The 23905-nt window shown below is 48.1% G+C and overlaps 1 protein-coding gene across 3 annotated transcripts in view; it reads right to left on the reverse strand.

The window, feature by feature from the left end:
* Positions 1-15192: 15192 nt before the first annotated feature.
* MPP1 (MAGUK p55 scaffold protein 1) overlaps positions 15193-23905 on the reverse strand; it is a 170633-nt gene continuing 161920 nt past the window's right edge. For all 3 annotated transcript variants that reach the window (XM_086942234.1, XM_086942236.1, XM_086942235.1), the window contains exon 12: positions 15193-18118. In XM_086942234.1, coding sequence (XP_086798360.1) covers positions 17942-18118 — 177 coding nt within the window. In that variant the 3' untranslated portion in view covers positions 15193-17941. The remainder of the gene's footprint in view (positions 18119-23905) is intronic.

Below are 23905 nucleotides of genomic sequence, written 5' to 3' on the forward strand. Positions count from 1 at the left end.
CCATGCCAGTTCCCGTGTTTCTACGGAATAATCAATGTGAATTGAAACTTGCCCCTTTAGCACCCAGCAAATTCCTATATGAGACACAGACCAGGTTTTTTGTTTTTGCTTGTATATTTTTGGGTGATGTATGTTTTTTTATCACAATGAATCCTCTCTGCCCATAGGTCAGGGGACAAAGCCTTCAGTATATGTAAGGGCTGTGATGAATGGCAAATGGCTGGCTGCTCCACCTCCTGATCCTCTGTGTCTGCGGTTCAGCTGCTTCCTGCCCAGTGTGCAGGGGGCACTGACACCTCAGTGGCCAAAAGGGGCCTCCCTATCATATTGTTCAATCATATTATTAAACACCCATCTCCTCATATAGTGAAGTGCCATGTGACACTGGACCAGGCCGACTACCCCTTACTGACTTGCTGCCCACTGCAGTCTCTTCAGGAGGGTGCAATGAAGGCAGGAGCACCTGACTGTCGCATCACCGGCTTTCTAAGTCTAGGAAGGGCAGAGCCTTCTCTGGACTCCCCAACCCAAGCTCAGCGCCCACTTATATCCAGGAGGAGCCATACACTCCTCCACCCTGTTCAACATAGACATTGGGGCTCCTTGTGCCCAGTAGGTACTGGACCCTGCTCCACACTGCTCAACATGCACTGAGGGATCCCTTGTGCCCAGTAGGTACTGGACCTTGCTCCAGACTGATCAACATGCACTTAGGGATCCATTGTGTCCAGAGGGTACTGGACCCTGCTACCAGTCTGCTCAAAATACACTCATGGATCCATTGTGTCTTGTAGGTACTAGACCCTCCCCACACTACTCATCCGAGGCTCAAGACCCTCTTGTCTCCTGTTGGTACTGGACCCCACTCCACACTACTCAACATAGACTTGTGCCCCTTCTCTGTGTTCAAAAGGTACTGGATTCTGCTCCACACTTCTCAACGTAGATTCAGGACTCCCTTGTGTCCAGTGACCTTGTTCCGCATTACTCAACATAGACTTGGGACACCCTTGTGTCCAGTAGGTACTGGACTCTACTCCACACTACTCAACATGAGCTCAAGAACCCCTTTCTTGTGTCCAGTTGGCACTGGACTCAAATTCAGTTTTTTATTGCTCAATTGCTTCTGGATTGTCCGTTAGTTGTCCCCCTCTCAAGGATGGTGGACATCATGGGAGACACGTGACCTGTCTGATGTATCCTGCCCGAACACCTTGAGTTGGTTCGCTGGCCAACTTCCCTTGGACCCAGGCGTCAGCATTGTCCCACTCTGGCCTTCAACCATGGCTCAGGTACTTTTGTTATAACAGTGGAAGACTGGATGGTGTCCCTAGACTTGCAGGATGCATCTTTTCACATACCGATCCTGGAGTCACACAGGATGTACCTGCAGTTCCTGGTAGATTCTACCCACTCCCTGCTCGCACTCCTCATATTTTGAAGAACATCAGGACATCGGACCCTCTCAAAGGTGATCGCGGTGGTTGCGGCACATTTGTGCAAGTTGAGATGTCAGTGCTCTCGTACCTCCACAATTGGCTGTTCAAGGTGGACTGACTGCAATTGGTGTCGGGTCACCTGGAGGCCACAGCATCCTTGAACCTTTACATCAATTTGCCCAAGTCTCTCAAGAACTGGAGATCAGGGTCTTCTAGTCTTCAGAAGAGCAGGGTCAAAACATCAGCCGGCTTCAGTTGTGGGCAATGGTTGGTGCTGAAAGACTTCCTGCCCTCACTTTGCAGCTATTCTGTAAAGATCTTGAGAAACATTATGCCCACTATGTGGGATCTGAAATAGCAGCACCAGGTTTTATCTTCTCTGCAGTTCAGTTCTAAGATTCCGGGCAGGGCCCAGCTGCAGGGGGTTTGGCTGGTCACTAACTATATGGCAGGTTTCTGGAACAACAGGGTCTACAGCCTGAGCCAGCGTCAACTTGAGGACGACGAGGGGCGTTTCCACCCTGAGGTGGTCCGGGATGTCTTTACTCTGTGGGTTGCTTCTCATGTGTGCCTCTATGCCACTGACGAGAATACACACTTCTGCACCCTCCAGGTTTCTTTGTAGGGAGCATAGAGGGATGCTTTCAGTTGATGTGGAATTTTCCAGTTCACCGTCACCTGTAAATCTGTTACTGTTTGACATCCTTCCAATAGGAGGGCGCCTAGAGGACAACGTTGTTGTTCTACAGGATATCAGTGATAAGGAAAATGCTACTTACCAGTATGCATCTGTTCTTGGCATGTAGGGCTGCAGAACCACACGCTTTTGCATTAGATCACCATCTGGTGGTGGGCCCGGATGATTACACTTGGTTGTTGTCTTGGAAGAGTCTTTGTCTGCTGGGTGACTCTTCCCTTAGACCGTAGTGCGCATGAGCATTGACTCCATTCTCAGATTGTTTTCACCATTTGGGCATATGATGGAGTTGTATCATTACAGATAAGGATGACCATGTATTGTGTATCTAAATAAGAGAATACTGGAACAAATATAGGTAGCCGGGGAGGCGGATGGGCGTGTGTGGTTCTGCAGCCCTACATGCTAAGAACAGATGCATACTGGTAAGTAGCATTTTCCGTTCGAGGCATATGGACTGCAGACCACACACTTTTGCATAGATTGCACAGCAGTTTCTCCCTTAGTGGCGGTCACCCACATCTGTTGCAGTAGTTTGAAATAATGTCTTTAGTACAGCCTGGCCCACACTTGCTTGTAGTTTTGCGTGCATATCTACACAATAGTGTTTTGTAAATGTGTGTGTAGTAGACCATGTAGCTGCTTTACAGATATCATCTAATGGTAGGTTTCCTAAGAGTGCCATAGATGCTCCTATCTTACAGGTAGAATGCACCCTAGGAGGAATGGTTAAAGTGCGGTTTGCTTTGGGGTAGCAAATTTGAATACACTTAACAATCCACCTGGCAATGCCTGATTTTGAAATCGGATTGCCTTTATGTGGAGGCGAAAAGGAAGCAAACATTTGTTTAGTTTTACGAAAAGGTTTTATCCTATCTATGTAGTATAGAACTGCTCTTTTTACGTCTAGTGTGTGAAGAGCTCTTTCTGCAACTGTTTGCGGTTGTGGAAAAAATACTGGCAACTCAATGGATTTGTTGAGATGGAATGGTGAAATGACCTTTGGCAGAAACTTTGGATTTGTCTTGAGAACCAGTTTATTATGATGAAGTTGTATAAATGGTTCTTGAATTGTTAATGCCTGTATCTCACTCTCTCTTCTTAGTGATGTAACTGCTACTAAAAAGGCAACTTTCCATGTAAGAAACTGTAACTCACACTTATGCAATGGTTCAAATGGTGGACCCATAAGTCTTGTGAGAACAATATTTAAATTCCAGACTGGTTGTATTCTCTGAGGAATTATTCGTTTAAGTCCTTCCATAAACGCTTTGATTGCAGCTACTCTAAACAATGACAAATGTTGTCTGTTTTGGAGAAATGCCGCTATAGCCGCTAGATGTAATCTAATTGAAGAGTATGCTAAATTAGATCTTTGCAGATGTAATAGATAGCATATGATGTTTTGTATTGAAACATCTAAGGGGTTAACGTTGTTATTTGTACAATATACAACAAATCTTTCCATTTTGCCGCATAACATGCTCTAGTGGTGGGACGTCTTGCCTTTTTAATGACATCCATGCCATCAGGAGGTAAATTTAGATATCCAAACTCTAAGACCTCAGGAGCCAAATCACTAGATTTGCTGCATTGGTTCTGGATGCATAATCTCTCCATGGTTCTGTGTTAGTAGATGTGGGGAGAGTTTTAGTTTGTGGAGTGGTACTACAGAGAGCTGCAGTAGCGTGGTGTACCATGGCTGTCTCGCCCACGTTGGTGCTATTAGAATCAATGTGAGAGAATGTTGTCTTAGTTTGCCTACCACTAATGGAATTAGTGGGAGAGGTGGAAAAGCGTACGCAAATTTGTTTGATCAGTTCATCCATACCGCATTGCCTTTGGATAACCGGTGTGGGTACCTGGCGGCGAAGCTTAGGCATTTGGAGTTGCTTTGTGTGACAAACAGATCTATGTCTGGTTGTCCTCATATTTGAAAGAATGGCTGAAGAACTTGAGGATGAAGCTCCCATTCGTGTATCTGCTGTCTCTGATGACTTAACAAATCTGCCAATTGATTGTGAACTCCTGGTAGATGCTCTGCTAACAGAAAAATGTTTTGAGGGATGGCCCATCTCCAAATGCTCTACGCCAGCCGGGAGAGCTGTAGGGAGTGTGTTCCTCCTTGCTTCTGAATGTAATACATTGCTGTCATATTGTCCGTCCAGAGTAGTACAACCTTATTTGATATGTAATGTTGAAATGATTTTAGAGCTTGAAAGATTGCTAGTAACTCCAGATAATTTATGTGAAGTACTCTTTGTTTCATTGTCCATATTCCTTGTACTGTGTGACTTTGTAAGTGCGCTCCCCATCCCGTGAGAGATGCGTCTGTGGTCAGTATTATTTGTGGAATTGGCTCTATAAACGGCCGCCCCTTGGAAAGGTTTTTGGTGTTCCACCATTGCAGAGAGCAGTGCGTCCGGTCGTCTACCACCACCAGATCTGTTATCTCTTGTTGAGCCTGATTCCACTGACCTGCCAAGCATTCTTGTAAGGGGCGCATTTGTAGCCTTGCATATGGCACTATGAAAATGCAAGATGCCATCATTCCTATCAGCTGCATGAACACTCGAGCTTCTAGTGAGTGTTGTGCTTGGAATTTTTGTATGAGATTCTGCATAGCTTTTATTCTTATTAAGTTGGGATACGCTACTGCCTTGGAGGTATCTATCGTGGCCCCTAAGTACTGCTGAGATAGGGACGTTTGTAGATGTGATTTGTTTTGATTTACTGTAAAGCCCAACTTGTGCAGCAGGCAGACTGTTTGATGTGTGTGCTGTACACATTGGTTGTATGACTTGGATTTTATTAGCCAGTCGTCTAAATATGGGAATACATGAATGTTGTCCCTTCTTAAGTGTGCTGCTACTACCGCTAGGCCCTTTGTGAATACTTGAGGGGCTGTTGTCACTCCGAAGGGGAGCACCTTGAACTGGTAGTGCTGACCTTTTAGCACGAATCTTAGGTACTTTCTGTGAGACTGATGAATGGGAATGTGGAAGTAGGCGTCCTTGAGGTCTAATGTGGCAAGGAAGTCCCCTTTATCTAGTAACGGTAAAACTTGTTGTAATGTGACCATATGAAAGTGGTCTGAATGTATGTACTGGTTTAGGGGTCTTAGATCTAGAATTGGTCTGAGAGACCCGTCCTTCTTGGGTATGAGAAAATAAAGGGAGTAAACCCCTGTGTTTTTGTGTTACCTTGGTACTGGTTCTATTGCATTCTTTTGCAGTAGTGATTTTACCTCTTGCCTTAGTAGTAAGAGGTGCTCTTGTGGCATAGGACGTTGTCTGGGTGGTATTGTTGGAGGAGTGGAAGTGAGCTCCAGGCAATAACCTGACTGAATTTTTTGTCTCACCCACCTGTCTGTGGTGATGGAGTTCCATATAGGTAGGAACTGTTGTAATCGTCCCCCGACCGGAGTGGAATGGCCTTGGGCAGTGGTTCCCAAACTGTGCGCCGCAGCACCCCGGTGCGCCTTAATGAGGTGCCAGGGGCGCCGTGCACAGTGACTAGGATGACCAACCGTCCGAAAATTTGTCTGTAATTTTGGCCATCACAGGGAGCAGCGCTGCTCCCCTGTGAGAGGCCTCACCCCCGCTGATGGAGCCACCTCGCACTCCTCCTAGAGCACAAGAGCAGCCCCTCCCGCCCATTGTCATTCAGTATGCCGCTGATTGCCACACACAGAATGACAATGGGGCAGTCTGGGGCGTTACAGCATGTGGCAGCCTCCTCCTGCCTCAGTGTACAGATGGGCATTCTGTTAGATTATGATAAAAAGTAAAATGCCCACGCTGCAACGTTAGAGAACACTTCATTTAAGGAAGCCTGAAAAACAAGTTAAAAAGAACGGGTTATCGTTCTTTCGCTGTCTCGTCATTTTAGAACTGAAGTATTTTCAATATTATATTCAACAAAGCCATGGTTGCTGCTTTTTTATTTTAAGGAACTAACAACCATTGACAAAGCCAATAGTCCTGGCTTGTTGTTGGTGTAATGATACTTGCTGTATTATATATCTGGATGCAATGACAGGAATAACATAATACCAGTTGGGCGGAACACTATGCTAAGACAGATTTTTAGCCTAGGTGTTTTAAACTACGCTCTTAATTACATCCAACACCCCCTTTGAAGAGACCCCCCAGTTTTTTTACACCACTTAAAGCCCTGGAAACAACACCATGTTACAGTCACCTCACACCCCGGCACTGTGCATCATGTGTGACTCATGACTTTTACGTTTTCAGTCTGCCTATGTGCATGGCATAGTGAACTCTCCAACACCGCACCCCACCCTTTGCTTTAGGAACTACAGCAAGGTGAAGTTCTTGATGGGCCTCTTCTATCTGCAACTCTGCAGACAAAGGCTCAGCTCATAATGTGAAAAGGTGGGTGAGTAGATAAATGAAGGAATGTCTGAATCGCTGCATGGATTACTAAAAGGATGAATGGATGAATGAAGGAGGGAAATAGATAGATAATGAAAGAAAGGATGGATGAGTGAATGAGTGGAAGTATGGATGAGAGGAAAGGTAAATGGATGGATGGGTGGAAGGGTGGATGGATGGGTGGAAGGGTGGATGGATGGGTAAAAGGGTGGATGGGTGTGTGAAACGATGGATGGATAAGTGAAAGGGCAGCTGATGGGCGAGTAAATTGGTGGATGGTTGTGTAAAAGGATGGATGGATGGATGGATGAATAAAAGGGTAGATGATGGGCAAGTGAATGGGTGGATGGATGAATTGATAAGTGAAATGGCGAATGAATGGATGAGTGAAAGGGTGGATGTAAGGATTGATGAGTGAGTGAAAGGGGGTAGATGGACAAAAGGATGGATAGATGAGTGAAGTGAAAGATGAGATTAATAATTCAAGCATTCCAACCATTATAATACCTTCATTGCGTCCCAATTACTTTAAGGAAGACAACAGGAAGTACATACCCCCCACCGGTAAAAAAATGGTGGGGAGCCACGGCAAACTGCCGATTAGTTCAAGGGAGCCACAGGTCACAAAAGTTTGGGTACCACTGGTCTGAGGGGATGGAAGGAAAGTCACTGTTTGGGAGTAGAGGCGTTGCGATTGTTGTTTCCTCTGCCCTTATTATTATTTCCTCTATACCCTCCTCTATAGTATCCCTTCCTGCAGAGCTTTCCAAACTGTGTGTCCCGACACAGGTCTGTGTCACCTGCAAGTGGTGGGTGTGTCGCGGGATGACACCACCGGTATTAAGGGCACTTACTGCTAATTAAGAGGCATTCCTTAAAAGAGTGTCTCGGACTCTGAGACAGTCTTCTCTATGGGGGCCGGCGATTCACAACAAAGCCCCATTAAGAAGTAAATGATCTTTTAAAGACCTGCGAAGTACACAGGTGTAGCTGTGTGTGTGCCCTGTAAGCTGGGTTGAGGTGACAGAGGGAGGCACGCAGAGGGCGGGAGACAGGGAGACAGGCAGAGGGAGGGAGACTGGGAGACAGGCAGAGGGAGGGAAACAGACAGAGGGAGGGAAACAGGAAGACGGAGGGAGACAGGCAGAGGGAGAGAGACAGGCAGAGGGAGGGAGGGAGAGAGGGAGACAGGCAGAGGGAGGGAGAGAGGGAGAGAGACAGGCAGAGGGAGGAGAGAGGGAGGGAGAGAGGGAGACAGGTGGAGGGAGACAGGCAAAGGGAGGGAGGGAGACAGGCAGAGGGAGGGAGAGAGACCGGCAGAGGGAGAGAGAGAGAGAGAGAGAGAGAGAGGGAGGGAGGGAGAGAGGGAGACAGGCAGAGGGAGGTAGACAGGCGGAGACAGGCAAAGGGAGGGAGGGAGACAGGCAGAGGGAGGGAGAGAAGGAGATAGACCGGCAGAAGGAGAGAGGGAGGGAGAGAGAGACAGCCAGAGGGAGAGAGACAGGCAGAGGAAGAGAGAGAGGGTGGGAGACAGGCAGAGGGAGGGAGAGAGACCGGCAGAGGGAGGGAGGGAGACCGGCAGAGGGAGAGAGGGAGACAGGCAGAGGGAGGGCGAGAGGGAGAGAGGGAGAGAGACAGGCAGAGGGAGGGAGAGAGGGAGAGAGACAGGCAGAGGGAGGGAGAGAGGGAGGGAAATGGGCAGAAGGAGAGAGACAGGAAGGGAGAGAGGGAGAGAGACAGGCAGAGGGAGGGAGACTGGCAGGGGGAGGGAGGGAGACCGGCAGAGGGAGGGAGGGAGACTGGCAGAGGGAGGGAGGGAGACCGGCAGAGGGAGAGAGGGAGAGAGAGAGACAGGCAGAGGGAGGGAGAGAGGGAAAGAGACAGGCAGAGGGAGGGAGAGAGGGAGGGAGACAGGCAGAGGGAGGGAGGGAGGGAGGGAGACAGGCAGAGGGAGGGAGACAGGCAGAGGGAGGGAGAGAGGGAGAGAGACAGGCAGAGGGAGGGAGAGAGGAGGGAAATGGGCAGAAGGAGAGAGACAGGAAGGGAGAGAGGGAGAGAGACAGGCAGAAGGAGGGAGACTGGCAGGGGGAGGGAGGGAGACCGGCAGAGGGAGGGAGGGAGACTGGCAGAGGGAGGGAGGGAGACCGGCAGAGGGAGAGAGGGAGAGAGAGAGACAGGCAGAGGGAGGGAGAGAGGGAAAGAGACAGGCAGAGGGAGGGAGAGAGGGAGGGAGACAGGCAGAGGGAGGGAGGGAGGGAGGGAGACAGGCAGAGGGAGGGAGACAGGCGGAGGGAGACAGGCAAAGGGAGGGAGGGAGACAGGTAGAGGGAGGGAGAGAGGGAGAGAGCCAGGCAGAGGGAGAGAGACAGGGAGGGAGAGAGACAGGCAGAGGGAGGGAGATAGGCAGAGGGAGAGAGACAGGCAGAGGGAGGGAGAGAGACAGGCAGAGGGAGGGAGAGAGGGAGGGAAACAGGCAGAAGGAGGGAGACAGGGAGGGAGAGAGACAGGCAGAGGGAGGGAGACAGGCAGAGAGAGGGAGAGAGACAGGCAGAGGGAGGGAGAGAGGGAGGGAGACAGGCAGAGGGAGACAGACAGGCGGAGGGAGACATGCAAAGGGAGAGAGGGAGACAGGCAGAGGGAGGGAGAGAGGGAGAGAGCCAGGCAGAGGGAGAGAGACAGGGAGGGAGAGAGGGAGAGGGAGGGAGAGAGTAAGAGAGACAGGCAGAGAGAGGGAGACAGGCAGAGGGAGGGAGAGAGGGAGAGAGACAGGCAGAGGGAGGGAGAGAGGGAGAGAAACAGGCAGAAGGAGAGAGACAGGGAGGGAGAGAGGGAGAGAGACAGGCAGAGGGAGGGAGACAGGCAGAGGGAGGGAGGGAGACCAGCAGAGGTAGGGAGGGAGACTGGCAGAGGGAGGGAGGGAGACCAGCAGAGGGAGAGAGGGAGACAGGCAGAGGGAGGGAGAGAGGGAGAGAGACAGGCAGAGGGAGGAAGAGAGGGAGAGAGACAGGCAGAGGGAGGGAGAGAGGGAGGGAGACAGGCAGAGGGAGGGAGACGGGCGGAGGGAGACAGGCAAAGGGAGGGAGGGAGACAGACAGAGGGAGGGAGGGAGGGAGGGAGACAGGCAGAGGGAGGGAGACAGGCGGAGGGAGACAGGCAAAGGGAGGGAGGGAGACAGGTAGAGGGAGGGAGAGAGGGAGAGAGCCAGGCAGAGGGAGAGAGACAGGGAGGGAGAGAGACAGGCAGAGGGAGGGAGATAGGCAGAGGGAGAGAGACAGGCAGAGGGAGGGAGAGAGACAGGCAGAGGGAGGGAGAGAGGGAGGGAAACAGGCAGAAGGAGGGAGACAGGGAGGGAGAGAGACAGGCAGAGGGAGGGAGACAGGCAGAGAGAGGGAGAGAGACAGGCAGAGGGAGGGAGAGAGGGAGGGAGACAGGCAGAGGGAGACAGACAGGCGGAGGGAGACATGCAAAGGGAGAGAGGGAGACAGGCAGAGGGAGGGAGAGAGGGAGAGAGCCAGGCAGAGGGAGAGAGACAGGGAGGGAGAGAGGGAGAGGGAGGGAGAGAGTAAGAGAGACAGGCAGAGAGAGGGAGACAGGCAGAGGGAGGGAGAGAGGGAGAGAGACAGGCAGAGGGAGGGAGAGAGGGAGAGAAACAGGCAGAAGGAGAGAGACAGGGAGGGAGAGAGGGAGAGAGACAGGCAGAGGGAGGGAGACAGGCAGAGGGAGGGAGGGAGACCAGCAGAGGTAGGGAGGGAGACTGGCAGAGGGAGGGAGGGAGACCAGCAGAGGGAGAGAGGGAGACAGGCAGAGGGAGGGAGAGAGGGAGAGAGACAGGCAGAGGGAGGAAGAGAGGGAGAGAGACAGGCAGAGGGAGGGAGAGAGGGAGGGAGACAGGCAGAGGGAGGGAGACGGGCGGAGGGAGACAGGCAAAGGGAGGGAGGGAGACAGACAGAGGGAGGGAGAGAGGGAGAGAGCCAGGCAGAGGGAGAGAGACAGGGAGGGAGAGAGGGAGAGAGACAGGCAGAGGGAGGGAGAGGGGGACAGGCAGAGGGAGGGAGACAGGCGGAGGGAGACAGGCAAAGGGAGGGAGGGAGACAGGCAGAGGGAGGGAGAGAGGGAGAGAGCCAGGCAGAGGGAGACAGACAGAGAGGGAGAGAGAGAGAGAGAGAGAGAGAGAGAGAGAGAGAGAGAGAGAGAGAGGTAGAGAGAGACCCACCCTCCGAACTCCCCTTAGGTTTCTTCGGGCTCGCTACACTGCCTTACTGTGTTCCAAAACGATGCATCTCCAAAAAGAGTGTCCCCAACATGAAGAGTTTGGAAAGCTGTGCCTTACTGGGTGAGGTTTGGTTGGTCTGTTTGTAAGTAGAGGAGGTATTGTCAGCTTGGAAGCCTTTTGATGCACCCCTATAGGAGGAGCAACAAAAGGAAGGTCTATGGGCTTGTGTTTGTAAAGCACCCATTGATTTTGCAGTATCCGTGTCTTTTTTTATTTAAGATATTGTTGGTCAAATGGCTGGTTTAGAATACTGGCTTGTACCTCTGGTTTGAATCCCGAGATTCTTAGCCATGCATGCCTGCGCAATAGTACCCCTGTGTTTACTGCTCTAGATGCTGTGTCTGCAGTGTCTAGTGCGCATCTTATGGAGGTATTGGTTATAACCTTGCCCTCTTGTATTAAATTAGCAGCCCTAGCCTTATATTGTTCTGGCAGGTGTTGCATGAGAGACTCTAGCTCATCATAATGAGCTCCGTCGTATCTTGCTAACAGAGCTTGAGTGTTAGCAATCCTCCATATATTAGCAGCTTGTGATAGTGTGCGCTTCCCTGAGGCATCTAGAAGCTTTGATTCTTTGTCAGGGGGTGGAGCATCCCCTGTTGACTGCGAGTTGGCTCTCTTTCTCGCATTCGACACTACCAACGAATCTAGTGGCAACTGCTCTTTAATGTATGCCGGATCAGAAGGAGCTGCTTTATATTTCCTTTCCAGTCTGGGGTTAATTACCCTTGCCCTGACTGGGTCTTTAAATATTTCTGGTGCGTGCCTTACCACTCCATTCAGTATTGGCAGTGTGGTAGTGGTTTTATGTGACGTTAATAGTGTATCCATAAGAAAATCCTCTTCTATTGGATCTGTATGCAGGTCTACTTCATGGAAAGTGGCTGCTCTATGGATGAGCTGTGTGAACCCAATGGTGTCATCTGGTGGAGATGGTCTAGACGGGTATGCCTCGTCTTGTGGCAGATCTGGTGCATCTGGTGCATTGTAATCTTCCCATGGGTCACCTGATGACCCATCCATATCATCTGGGTCATCAATGTCCTCTATTTGTTGATAACTGTGTTGAGAGTATGTACCCCCATAATCCTCCTCCTGTGGTATCATACTATGTGTACTAACTGGTGAGTGTGCAGGAGAAATATCTAGTATTTCTACTTGTGGTGAAGGAGGTCTTGTGGGTAAAGTCTGAATATGCTTCTTTAGAGGAACAGGAGATGTTTTAGGAAGGTCCATTTTCCTCTGTTCAGGCACTGTATATATTTGTCCAGTTTGTGGATGAATTTTCAGAGTCTTTTGCCTTACATCACTCTGGAAAAGCTCTTTTACAGGTAAATCTGTCTTCGGCGTCGATTTATGTGGTTTGGAGCCGTCAGGTTTAGTTTTTACAGTGTCTATTATCTTTGGAACGGGTCTTGCTTCCGATTCCGAAGATTTATCTTGCTTTTTTCTTGGATCTACGCTTTTTGGATCCGAAGCTTTGGCTGCCGAGTGTTTAGACTCGTCCGTTCTTGGTACCGAAATGTGTTTCGTTATGGAAACCGCTTTCAGGTCTGACTTTTTAGGTACCGAAGTAGTTTTTGTTTCAGTAACCCTTGGAACCTCTTTCAGTGCCGAACTTGGGTTTCGGAACGTCTTTTGGTGCCGAACTTGGTTTCGGTTTCAGTTCGGTAACCCTCGGTATCGAAGGGTGTCTTGGTACGCGTGCTGACTTTGGCTTAAGCACTTTCTGTTTTTCGGGACCGACGGTCTGACTCGAGCCCGAGTCAACCGGAGGTTTTTTAACACTCTTCGCTGCCGAGCCCGGAGGCGGGGCGTCGGAATTATTTGATCGATGTGCACCCGGACCCGAAGGTGGGGGTGGAACTGAAGCCTGTCCCGGAATAGGGAGGTGAACAGGGTCAACGCTCTTACTCACGACCTGTTGACCAGCTGGAAGAAGATCGTCATCTTCGGATCAATCCTCAGCTCCGGAAGCTGACTCTTCTGCCTCGGAAGTGACATCTTCTTACTGTTCTTCGACGTCTACCTCGATCGTTGCCTCGTCTATGATGAGGTCTGGTGTCGACGACAATGACTGCTCCATAGCTCTTCGAGCTGGACGGGCCCTGATTGTCTTCTTGGGCCGGAAAGAAGCGCAGGCCTCACAGTCTCGACTCTCGTGCTCTGGAGACAAGCACAATTTGCAAACCTCATGCAGGTCGTGTGGGGAAACTTGTGTCCCCACTGAGGGCACTTCTTGAACGGTGTTCTTTCCATGAGCCAAAGGCCCAATGGCGCAGTTGGGCCCAACGGCCCGACGAGCGCTGGAGTGGAGAAGTGGATCCTCTCTTCGACGCATGCAACCGGAATCAGTGTCGAAGACAATATTGATGTTGTAGATTGATTTATTGATTCAAAAAGAGATCGGTATCGGGACCAAACGATGAACACATCCGAGCCCGATGGCGGTAAAAAACAATCTGAGGATGGAGTCGATGCCCATGCGCACTACGGTCTAAGGGAGTAGTCGCCCAGCAGACAAAGACTCTTCCAAGACAACAACAAAGTGTAATCGTCCGGGCCCACCACCAGATGGTGATCTAATGCAAAAGTGTGTGGTCTGCATCCCATGTGCCTCGAACTTAAGAGTTTACATACTGGATACTGCTCAGTAACCACTGACTGCCTCCGTACCTCAAGAAACAATATGGTGCAGCATTGCGTTTCCCTCGGCGCTTACTGTAAGGGTGTCTGCATTGAGTGGAAGATTGTTTATGTGCAGGAAGGTCCCCCTTCTTGCACATAAACAATCTTTAAATGGTGTTGTGTCACTTCCATGTGAGCTTGTTCATGCAGCACACTTGGAAGTTACATAATGTCATTTTTTTAAAAGATTGTACATGTGCAGGAAGGGACACCTTCCTACACATAAACAATCCAATGCGTTTTGCTTTTTCCATGAGTCCTGCAGCAGCACACATGGAAAAATCAAAAACTAAGAGAAATAAAGCATTTCTCCTGCTTTCGCCAAGTTAAGACCAGGTTTTCCCTGGTCTTAATTTTGGCACTGCTCCATATTGATGCCACCCTTGTAAATAGGGGGCAGCGTCAAAATCAATGGGTGTTGCGGCGAAATGTCCACTACAACACACATTGCCCATCCCTTTTCTCCGTAATACCTGCAAGCACAGCACCAACTTGTATTGCATCATGTGAGTGACACAGACCTCACCTATTATCAAGGTATGGAAAAAAACAAGATTATTTTCGGAGCCAGCTCACTAAATGTAGAATAATGCACAATATGTGAATCAAGAATAGGCCAATGCTGCCAAACATCTGAGTACGTAGGCGTGTACTCTAAGGACATAAAACAAGGTGGTGTACTACATTGCCAGATGTTTGCAGTTTCTCTCTTACAGCCTTATTCATCAAGGTTGAATCGGCTCGCAAAGGGCCAGATTCTGAGAATCTGGCCCTTTGCGAGTGCAATTTTTGCATTTGGGATTCAACATCCCAAATGCAAAAATCGCTATTTGCTAATTCGCATATTTGCGAGGATTTACATTTAAGGAATCTCTATTTGAGATTCCTTAAATGTAATTCATCATCCATTTTACAATTGCGAAATCGCAATTTCGGGCCGCAATTTACCGCGAGGTCAAACCTCGCGGTAAATTGCGAAAACTCAGAAAAATGCATTTAAATGCATTTTTCTGAGTTGCACGTTACACACACACATGTCCTTTGGACATGTGTGTGTGCAACACCTGTGTTAATTTCCATGCAGGGGTGCTACAGGGTGTCCTTTGGACACCCCTGGCACCCTTGTACTCGCAATCTCATTTGCGATTAGCTAATTGCTAATCGCAAATGAGGAATGACTCCCCATGCATTCCTATGGGCCTCTTGGCCCATAGGAATGCATGGGGAGTTATTCCTTATTTGCGATTAGCAATTAGCTAATCGCAAATAAGGAATCTCAAATAGCGATTCCTTATGATTCGCTATTTGAGCCTCGCAAAACGGCCCGTTCATGAATCAGGCTGTTAGTGTCCTGAATCTACTCCTGCAGGTGTGTTTGAAGCCAGGTTTCCTTTTCGCTTTGACTCCCCCCAGCTTTGCTGTTTCTGGAGAGCCTGGTGCATTGGTGCAAGGCTGCAGGTGAGGCAGTCGCATCTCATACTCTGCGCCTGGATACTCTCACTGGTGATTTGCCACACTTTACAAATCCTGCTTGATTGAAACTTCTCTCAGCAACATTTCCAGTACAGACTGGAATTGAATGAGTGGGCAACCCTGCAGATGGTCACCTTTGTCAGCTCCACGTGCACCATGACTAGGGGGCGCTGCCCCTTCCCCACCCCATACTCAAATCAGACCTCATGAAAAATAAAAGCAAGACAAATTTAATACTTTTATTGCTACCATTTTCCCTGCAGTTCACTCTAGAGAATATAACATTGCACATGGTAATTCTTTTTGGCATCCTTAACAATTGCACAAAATAAAAAATAAAAACAGCAGAGAATTTAAACATTCAATGAACGCCTCCTGCAGAGGACAGGCGAGAAAAGCAGCGTCTCTCTGGGTTAACGGAGGGCTTTCGCGTAGGCGGGTCCACAAACCGTATCCCGCTCGCTTGGCACTGTCCCTGGGAGGACAGGAAGATGCACACTGTCTCCTCTGCCACCATGACATGCAGGAATGGTGAGGAGGGACAGAGAATAGGACCACCTCGCCCTCAATGCTCCAGAGTCAGTTGCATACGTAAGCCTGAACCAGGCCCTGGAAGGTTGACACTCTTCGTCACAGGAGGCCTTAGCGAAGGAGCCCCAGGCACCACAGACTGGCTTTTGGGCGGGTTCCCTGTTCTGTTTTTTATGGATTTCCCCTTCGTTGCTCATCTAAACTGTTGCCCAATGAATTTGTGGACAGCCTCATACCTGGTTAGTCGCAGGGAAGTGATGCGATTGAGAGTGGGGTGTTTACCAGCAGCCTTACACTCAGGAAGGTAATTTAACCCATGTTTCTCTTGAAAACCTCAGAAATGTCATGAAATTTATGAAGTTTTGTAAAGACTTCCCAAAAAAGGTACTAGTACAGTAACATATCTTTGCACACTATTAAACCTCCCCCGTCCGACTGCCTGAACCGAAATGTTCCTTCTTGTAATGAAACAGTTTCCGCCTGGATAGTGAAACGCAGCAGCATGGCCTGTGGTGGTGCGAGTGTCTGCAGTGTGTGATTGAATTTCCATTACAGAGCGTGTGGGTGAATTTCCTTCACAGGGAGTGTGAGTGAATTTCCTTCACAGGGAGTGTGAGTGAATTTCCTTCACATGGAGTGTGAGTGAATTTCCTTCACATGGAGTGTGAGTGAATTTCCTTCACAGGTCATGTGGGTGAATTCCCTTACCAGGACAACTGCTGTACTGGTTTAGGATGGCGGTGCTCCATGCTCCTTATGTGTCCGCCGGGCTCTAGCAATAGAAAGGGAGAGGGTAACATGCGCTGGTTTGTGAATGACACAAGCTGATAGCGACATGCTGCCAGCCTCATTGACACAGTGATTTGATAACAAGCTAGAATTCTCAAGTGGATCCAAAACTAAAAGCCACCTCTGCTGATGTGTGACGTGCATTAAACTGAAAGACCCAGGACACCGTGTGGAGTTCGCTGCTGATCGGAATGCACCATGAGGGTAAAGCGGATTTCTTACTGAAGAATTGAGCCAAGGTCTCCTCACCTCGGGTAGAGTTACACCCATGCATGGTCTGCAGGGAGCAGATCGCTTTGGCTGAGAAGTTTGGTCTGGTGTTGGAGGCTCCAGAAGGAGGAATGGCATGGAGGAGTCACCACGGATGTAACTCCGAGGCCAGGGCTCCGGGATGGAACACAAGGCCAGGGGTCAAAATGTAGCCACTATCACCGTAAAATCCACGTCATATGCATTGATTCGTGTACATTTAGACCATCGCATAGTGGTTGAAGTTGGAAAAACGCTTAGGGAAAGACAACCCAGGTAGTAGAAGGTCTGCTTGGATGAGGGTGAGGGACTGCTTTTCAGATACTAGGTCTGTTCCAATGGTCTTTGGAATTAGATGATGTTTGAAGGTGGTCTACGCAGATATTCGAATGTCTGTTCTGATTGTGTTAAGGTTTAGATGAGGTTTGAGGGTTGAGATACTAGAAGGTCTGTTTCAAAGGTGCTTAGGTTTATATAAGGTTTGAGTATAGTGCACTCAGATACTAGATGGTCTGTTCCGATGGCACTTGGGTTTAGATAAGGTTTGAGTATAGTGTACTCAGATACCAGAAGGTCTGTTCCGATGGCGCTTAGGTTTAGATAAAGGTTGAGTATAGTGTACTCAGATACCAGAAGGTCTGTTCCGATGGTGCTTGGGTGTAGATAAGGTTTGGGTATAGTGTACTCAGATACTAGAAGGTCTGTTCCAATGGTGCTTGGGTTTAGATAAGGTTTGAGTACAGTGTAGTTAGATACTAGAAGGTCTGTTCCGATGGTGCTTGGGTTTAGATAAGGGTTGAGTATAGTGTACTCAGATACTAGAAGGTCTGCTCCGATGGTGCTTGGGTTTAGATGAGGTTTGAGGATAGCCTGCTCAGGTGCCAGGAAGTCTACTCACATGATGTTGGGAGTCAGATGAGGGCTTAGAGAACTCTTCTTAGACAGCAAGTGGAGCTTTCACATGGTGTTTAGGGATGGAGAGCTGTATTTACACCATCACATGGTAATCCGAGTTGGATGACAGCTTAGACCACTCAACTCGGATACTGATGGTTGGTTCACATGGAGTTAGAGCAAATAACTATGGTGCTTTGACAGCTATAGTAGACCATCACATGGGATTCAGAGTAGACAGAAGTGCCAGAGGACTATGTCACAACACTACTATTGATACAGGATATGGAGAAACACATGGTCTAGAATTTGCAACAGGAGATCAGGTCTTCAAGGGGAAGAAGTTGAAATATTTCTGGAAAATGTTGAGTCCGGTAAAGTCAAAGGGACCATTCGGGACATGGCACCACCCCCACGAGGCAGGCTGCAGCATGAAGTCGTCCGTACACACTGCCTGTTTCAGAGCCAGCTGCTGGAGGCTTCCGGGGAACCAGCAGGTGATCTTGGCTTGCTAATACACCCATGAAACTGGCACCCACTGGCGAGTAGAGCAGGCTGTCTCCAGGGCCTTCTGCAGTGCAGTCACACTTTCCTCAACATCATTGTTCACTATAGCAAGGTCGAAATACTGGGCGTAGCGCCCACGGATAGCCTCAGAGTCCTTCAACAGCTGCTTCAAGGAATCCATCTGGGAAGAGGAGTAAGAACGTGAGTTCACTATCTACCTTGCATCATTTGCACAAACAAGAAGAAATAGTTCTTTCAGTGTACATGCATCATCACTAACACCAAAACAAGTGCATTTATGTGTGCATTTCACAAGCACAAGTGGATAAAGGACCTTAAGCTGCAGGTGCTTGGTCCAGAATAGGAATAAGCTGCTTGTGTTACACAGATTCACCAGTGCTGGTATCATTTGCAGAAAGGTGTTAACAGCAACACGTACACCGCAGCTCTGGTGCCAAATATTCCAATATATATGAAGACCAGCATTTATTTTGAAAAGCAGAAAAAAACATTGATGTGGTGAAAATTATTAGATTACTTACTCTGTAAGCATCTGTTCTTGGCATGTAGAGCTGTAGATTCACATGTCTGCCATACGTCTGCCACCTAGAGTTTGGCTTGGATGATTACAAGTTGCTTTTGTTCCAATAAGTTTTCTTCGAATCACAAGTCTGTGTGACGATTCTTGGTAATACTGCGCATGGTCATCGACGCCATTGCCAGATTGTTTTACCAGAGATGGGTGAGAATGGTGTTGTAGTATATATCAGTAATGTGATGTCCATGCGAGTAATGTGTTGTAAAGTATGTAAACTGCAACCTACACCAGGTTTTTTGGGAGGGGGGTGCATGTGAATTTACATGTATGTATGTATGTATGTATTGGCATTTACATAGCGCACTACTTACCCGTAGGGTCCCAAGGCGCTTCGACCGCTGCGAAACCCTTCCTGGCTTCCCTGAGAGATGGTCCCTTAATGGGTATCTCCAGGGTGAGACCAGGCATCCCCGGCGGTCTGGTGGGGCCGTTAGTGAAGATGAGGCAAGCTAATGCCCAGAGTTGCCGAGTGTGATCGCTGATCAGAGTGGGCACCGAGGCGAGAGAATTATCGAGTCCGCTGACCCTGGTCCAGAAACCTGCCGCGCCGGGAATCGAACCCTGGTCCCGGGCCGTCCTCTGCTCTCGGGTCTGCCGCCTCTAACCAGTGAGCCACACTACATCACTACATACCAAGAACAGCGCGTACAGGGTAAGTAACATAATCTGTTCCAGGCTTATGTGCTGAAGATACACTTGCTGTGCATAGACTGTAACGCAGTCCTTCTTTCTGGGCAGTGGGGGTTACAGTTGTTTGAAAAAGAGCCTTAACCCCTCCCATGCTCATGACGAGCTCAGCTCGGCATCAGCCACGGTGCTCGTGTGCTCATGACACGGCCCTTAGACCGCTCACACGCGGGGATAAATCCCTTGCTGTGCTGAGCGTTCTAAGGAAACGGGTGTGGCCGTGACGAGCTGAGCTCGTCATGAGTACACGAGCACCGTGGCTCATGACGAGCTGAGCTCGCCATGAGCACTGGGGCGCTGTGCGCGCCCCCCGCCCCCCAGCACAGCAGGAGAATAACACCCGGAGCCAACGGGTTAAATACTACCTGACCAACATTGGCTTGTTGTCATGCAAAGACATCCACACAATGTTTTTGGAAGGCGTGTGGAATGGACCATGTTGCTGCTTTACAAATATCAGCAATAGGAATGTTCCCTAAAAAAAACCCATAGAAGTCCCTACTTTCCTAGTGGAGTGAGCGTGAGGGGGAACAGGTAGAAGTCTTTTAGCTTTAGCATAACAAGTTTGGATGCATTTCACTATCCATCTTGAAATTCCAGATTTAGAAATAGCATTTCCAATGTGGGGAGGTGTAAAAGCAATGAATTATTACTTAGTATTTCTGAAAGTTTTAGTCCAGTCGATATAATACATTAAAACTTTTTTAACATCTAAAGTAAATAAAGCCCTCTCTGCAATGGTATCAGTATGTGGAAAGAAGACTGGTAATTCTATTGATTGATTAATATGAAAAGTTGAAAGGACTTTTGGAAGAAATTATGAGTTTGTTCTGAGCACTACTTTGTCTCTTTGAAGCTGGAAGAATGGTTCTTCTGAGGTTAGTGTCTGAATCTCGCAGAGTCTTCAAAGGGAATTAATCGCAATTAAAAAGGCAACTTTCCAAGACAAGTATTGCAATTGACAAGAATGCAGTGGCTCAAATGGAGGTCCCAGAGGTGTTGTTAGTACAATCTTTAAGTTCCATGCTGGTGCAGGTGGAAGCTTTAGGGAATTATTCTTTTACATCCCTCCATAAAAGCTTTATAACAAGTATTTTAAACAAAGATACGCGTTGTCTGGTTGGCAAATAGGCTGAAATAGCTGCCAGGTGTAAACGTATGGAAGTATAGGCTAACCCTGTGGTTTGCAAACGCAAAAACAGTAATTATTGTTTGTACTTGTATATTTAGGTGGTTGACTTTTTGCTGCTGGCAGTACATAACACATCTTTTCCATTTAGCAGCATAACATTGTCTTATGGTCGGTTTGCAAACTTCTTTAAGAAAATCCATTCATTGCTGAGGTAAGTTAAAGTACCCACATTCTAAGACCTCAGGAGCCACATCGCAAGGTTCATTTCCTTGGAATGGGGGGGTCTTGGTTAGCTTTGTTCTGTGTGAGAAGGTCCGGGTTCAGGTGAAGCTTCTCGTGTGGGACTAGGGAGAGCTCCAGTAGCGTTGAGAACCATGGTTGTCGAGCCCATGTTGGCGCTATTAGTATTGCTGTAAGGGATGTTTGTCTGAGCTTTCTGACCACCAACGGAAGTATTGGGAGAGGAGAAGAAGGGTATGCAAATATCCCTGACCAGCTCATCCATAGAGCATTGCCCTTGGATTGAGGGTGTAGAGACCTGGATGTGAGGTTTGGGCATTTTCCGTTTTCTGGGGTTGCAAACAGATCTATTTATGGAAGCCCCCATTTGTGAACGAATGGTAGGAGGACGTAGGGGTGGAGTTCCCATTTGTGTACGTGTTGCTGCGTCCTCTGAGTGGGTCTGCAACTTGATTGTCCCTGGTATATGTTCTGCCAGGAGATGAATGTTGTAATGCAGTGGTAAGCTTCATATTTTCTGGGATAAGCATGATAATTGGAAAGAGTGTGCCTCCCCGTTTTGGTGTGGAATACATCACTTACTTGACCTGCTGGAACATGGGATGGGGCTGTCTGGGCCGGTTCTAAACTGGTTCTCTTTGTTTCTTCACAACAGAACCCAAAGCTTCAAGTTGAACCACTACTTGTCTCATCCTGCACCGGTCACCTTCGGGGTTCCCCAAGGCTCAGCACTGTTCCCCACCCTCTTTAACCTGTTCATAGAGCCTCTGACTGAAATTCTAAAACCATCCAGCATTCAGTATCATATGTATGCGGATGATTGATACCCAACTGTACCTGAAGATAGCCTCTCCCGAAGAGATTCAGTCCATCAACTCAGTCCTGCTGGAAACACAAAGCTGGTTGACAAGTAATCACCTGAAGTTAAATGCTCTGAAAACGGAATTCTTATTGATCTCACCCCACAACCAATCTCCTGTCATGGAGCAATGGCTGAACCGGCTGACTGCTCTTAACTGTAGACTGCACCTTGTGGACTCAGCATCTTCTCTGGGTATCATTCTGGACAAAAACCTGAACATGCAGAAGCACATAAGTTCCCTCACCAAAGGAGCAAACATTCAACTCAGGCTACTCAGGAAACTCAAACCCTTCCTCCCTGCTCATGACCTGAAGGTGGCAGTTCAAGCATTAGTGCTCTCAAAGCTGGACTATGGTAGAGCAACTCTTTGCGCCCTGCCTAGAGTTCGGACGGCTCCGCTTAGGGCCTCCCTCAATTATGCTGCTAGACTCTTAACTGGCAAAAAGAATACCACCACATATCTCCGGACTTGCGAGTCCTGAATTAGCTTCCATAGTTAAAAATTGCATGCATGGCTCACAAGGCCATCCACTTCAAGACCCCGATGTACCTCGCTCGGAAACTTGAGCTCTCCTGTGGTTCTAGAGCCTCCAGATGTGATAGCACCCTTTTGCTAAAACCACAAAAATTCAAGAAAAAAAGACCTACAACCGAACCTTCTCAGGCATGGTGCAGAGGATTTGGAACTCTCTTCCACCCGAAGTCAGGGTGAACCTCTCCACTGTCTTCTTCAAAAAAGAAGTTAAAGAACTCCTCATGAAGAAATCTCTTCTTTAACATGGCTCCTTTTTTTTGTTTTTGGTCCATACCCGCTGACTATGGCCCAACTACTTGGTTCATGAATCTTCTTGAGCTTTTCTAGATTTGGTCCTTGTTGAGCTGACAATTTTGTTGTGTTTGTGTTTTACTTACGATAATGTTTATCAATTAGACTCTGATTTTGTTGGCTTGCTGATTCTGTATATTTGATTATAACCATCGTGGTGCATAATCTATAAAGCGCTCCGATACCCTCAGTGGTCATGTTTGCGCTATATAAGCTTTCAAAATAAATAAATAAATCGTTGTCATATTGTCTGTTCAAATTGGGACAACTAGGAACACGTTCAATGCTAGGTAAACAGCTTGAAGCCCTAGGTAATTGATATGGAGACCTTTGGGTTTGGAGTCCCATTCTCCATAAATGTTGTCAGATTTTGGAGATGAGCTCCACTCCCATAAGGGAGGCATCCGCTGTCAGAATTATTTGGGGAACCGGGTCTTGAAATGGCCGCCATTTGGATACGTTCTGTGGATTCCATCACTGCAGAGAGTGATGTGTGACAGTGTCCATTGACGAGAGAGACATTCTTGGAGAGGTCTCGTGCAATCTGCCATGTGCAACTATTGAAATACAAGATGTCATCCTGCTAAAAGTCGTATGAATATTTGGACTGAGATTTGAGTCCCAGTTTGAAATTGTTGGACTAATGTAACACTGCTGTTTATCCTGTCTACATTTGGGTATGCCAATGCCATTTGTGTGCTGAGCAGGGCTCCTGTATTGTATCTGGCTGTAGATGTGACTTTTGTAAACTGATGATGAACCACAATTGATGCAATGAAGTTAGCGTTTGTTGTGTAGTCTGTGTGCAAAGGTTGAGTCTGTTTGCTTTTATGATCCAATCGTCCAGACATGAGAAGAGTTGTATGTTTTGCCTGTGCAGACGTGCCATCACTACTGCTAGACATTTTGTGGATACTCTTGGTGCGGTGGTAACTCCGAAGGGACGAACCTTGAATTGAGACTGGTTTCCTTGGAATAGAAACCTGAGATATTTTCTGTGTGTTCGGAATGGATGGTTATATGAAAGTAGGCCTCCTTTCGATCTAAGGCTGTCATGAAGTCACCCTTTTGTAATAATGGAATGAGTTCCTGAAGGGTGGCCATGTGGAAGTGTTCCGATAGGATGTAATGACTGAGTAATCTGAGGTCGAGAATCGGTCGTAATGTTCTATCTTTTTTGGGAATTAGGAAGGATAATGAATACACCCCTGTTCCTTGAAACTATTTTTGAACTGTTTCTATTGCCCCTTTTAGTAATAGAGCTGATATTTTCTGTTGCAGAAGCATTTTATGTTGAGCAGATAGATTGTGTTTGTGAGGTGGAATATTTGGAGGAGTTGTAATGAGCTCGAGGCAGTAACCATGTTGGAAAATATCCAACACCCATTGATCTCTTGTGATTGATTTCCATTGTGGGAGAAAGTTTTGAAGATGACCCGACAGGTGATACATGGTGGGGGGGAATGGTAAGAAAGTCATTGTTTGGTATTAGTGTTTGGGTTGCGGGTATTATTCCTGTGAGCCCTTCCTTTGAAATTGTTTCCTGCCCCCTTTTCCTGTGTTTATCTGGGAGATGTCGGAGGAGCCCCTTCATTTCATCCCAGTGAGCCCTGTCATAATGAG

This window comes from Lissotriton vulgaris, chromosome 10 (genome assembly GCF_964263255.1).
Source record: "Lissotriton vulgaris chromosome 10, aLisVul1.2, whole genome shotgun sequence".
In the NCBI taxonomy this organism is placed as follows: domain Eukaryota; kingdom Metazoa; phylum Chordata; class Amphibia; order Caudata; family Salamandridae; genus Lissotriton; species Lissotriton vulgaris.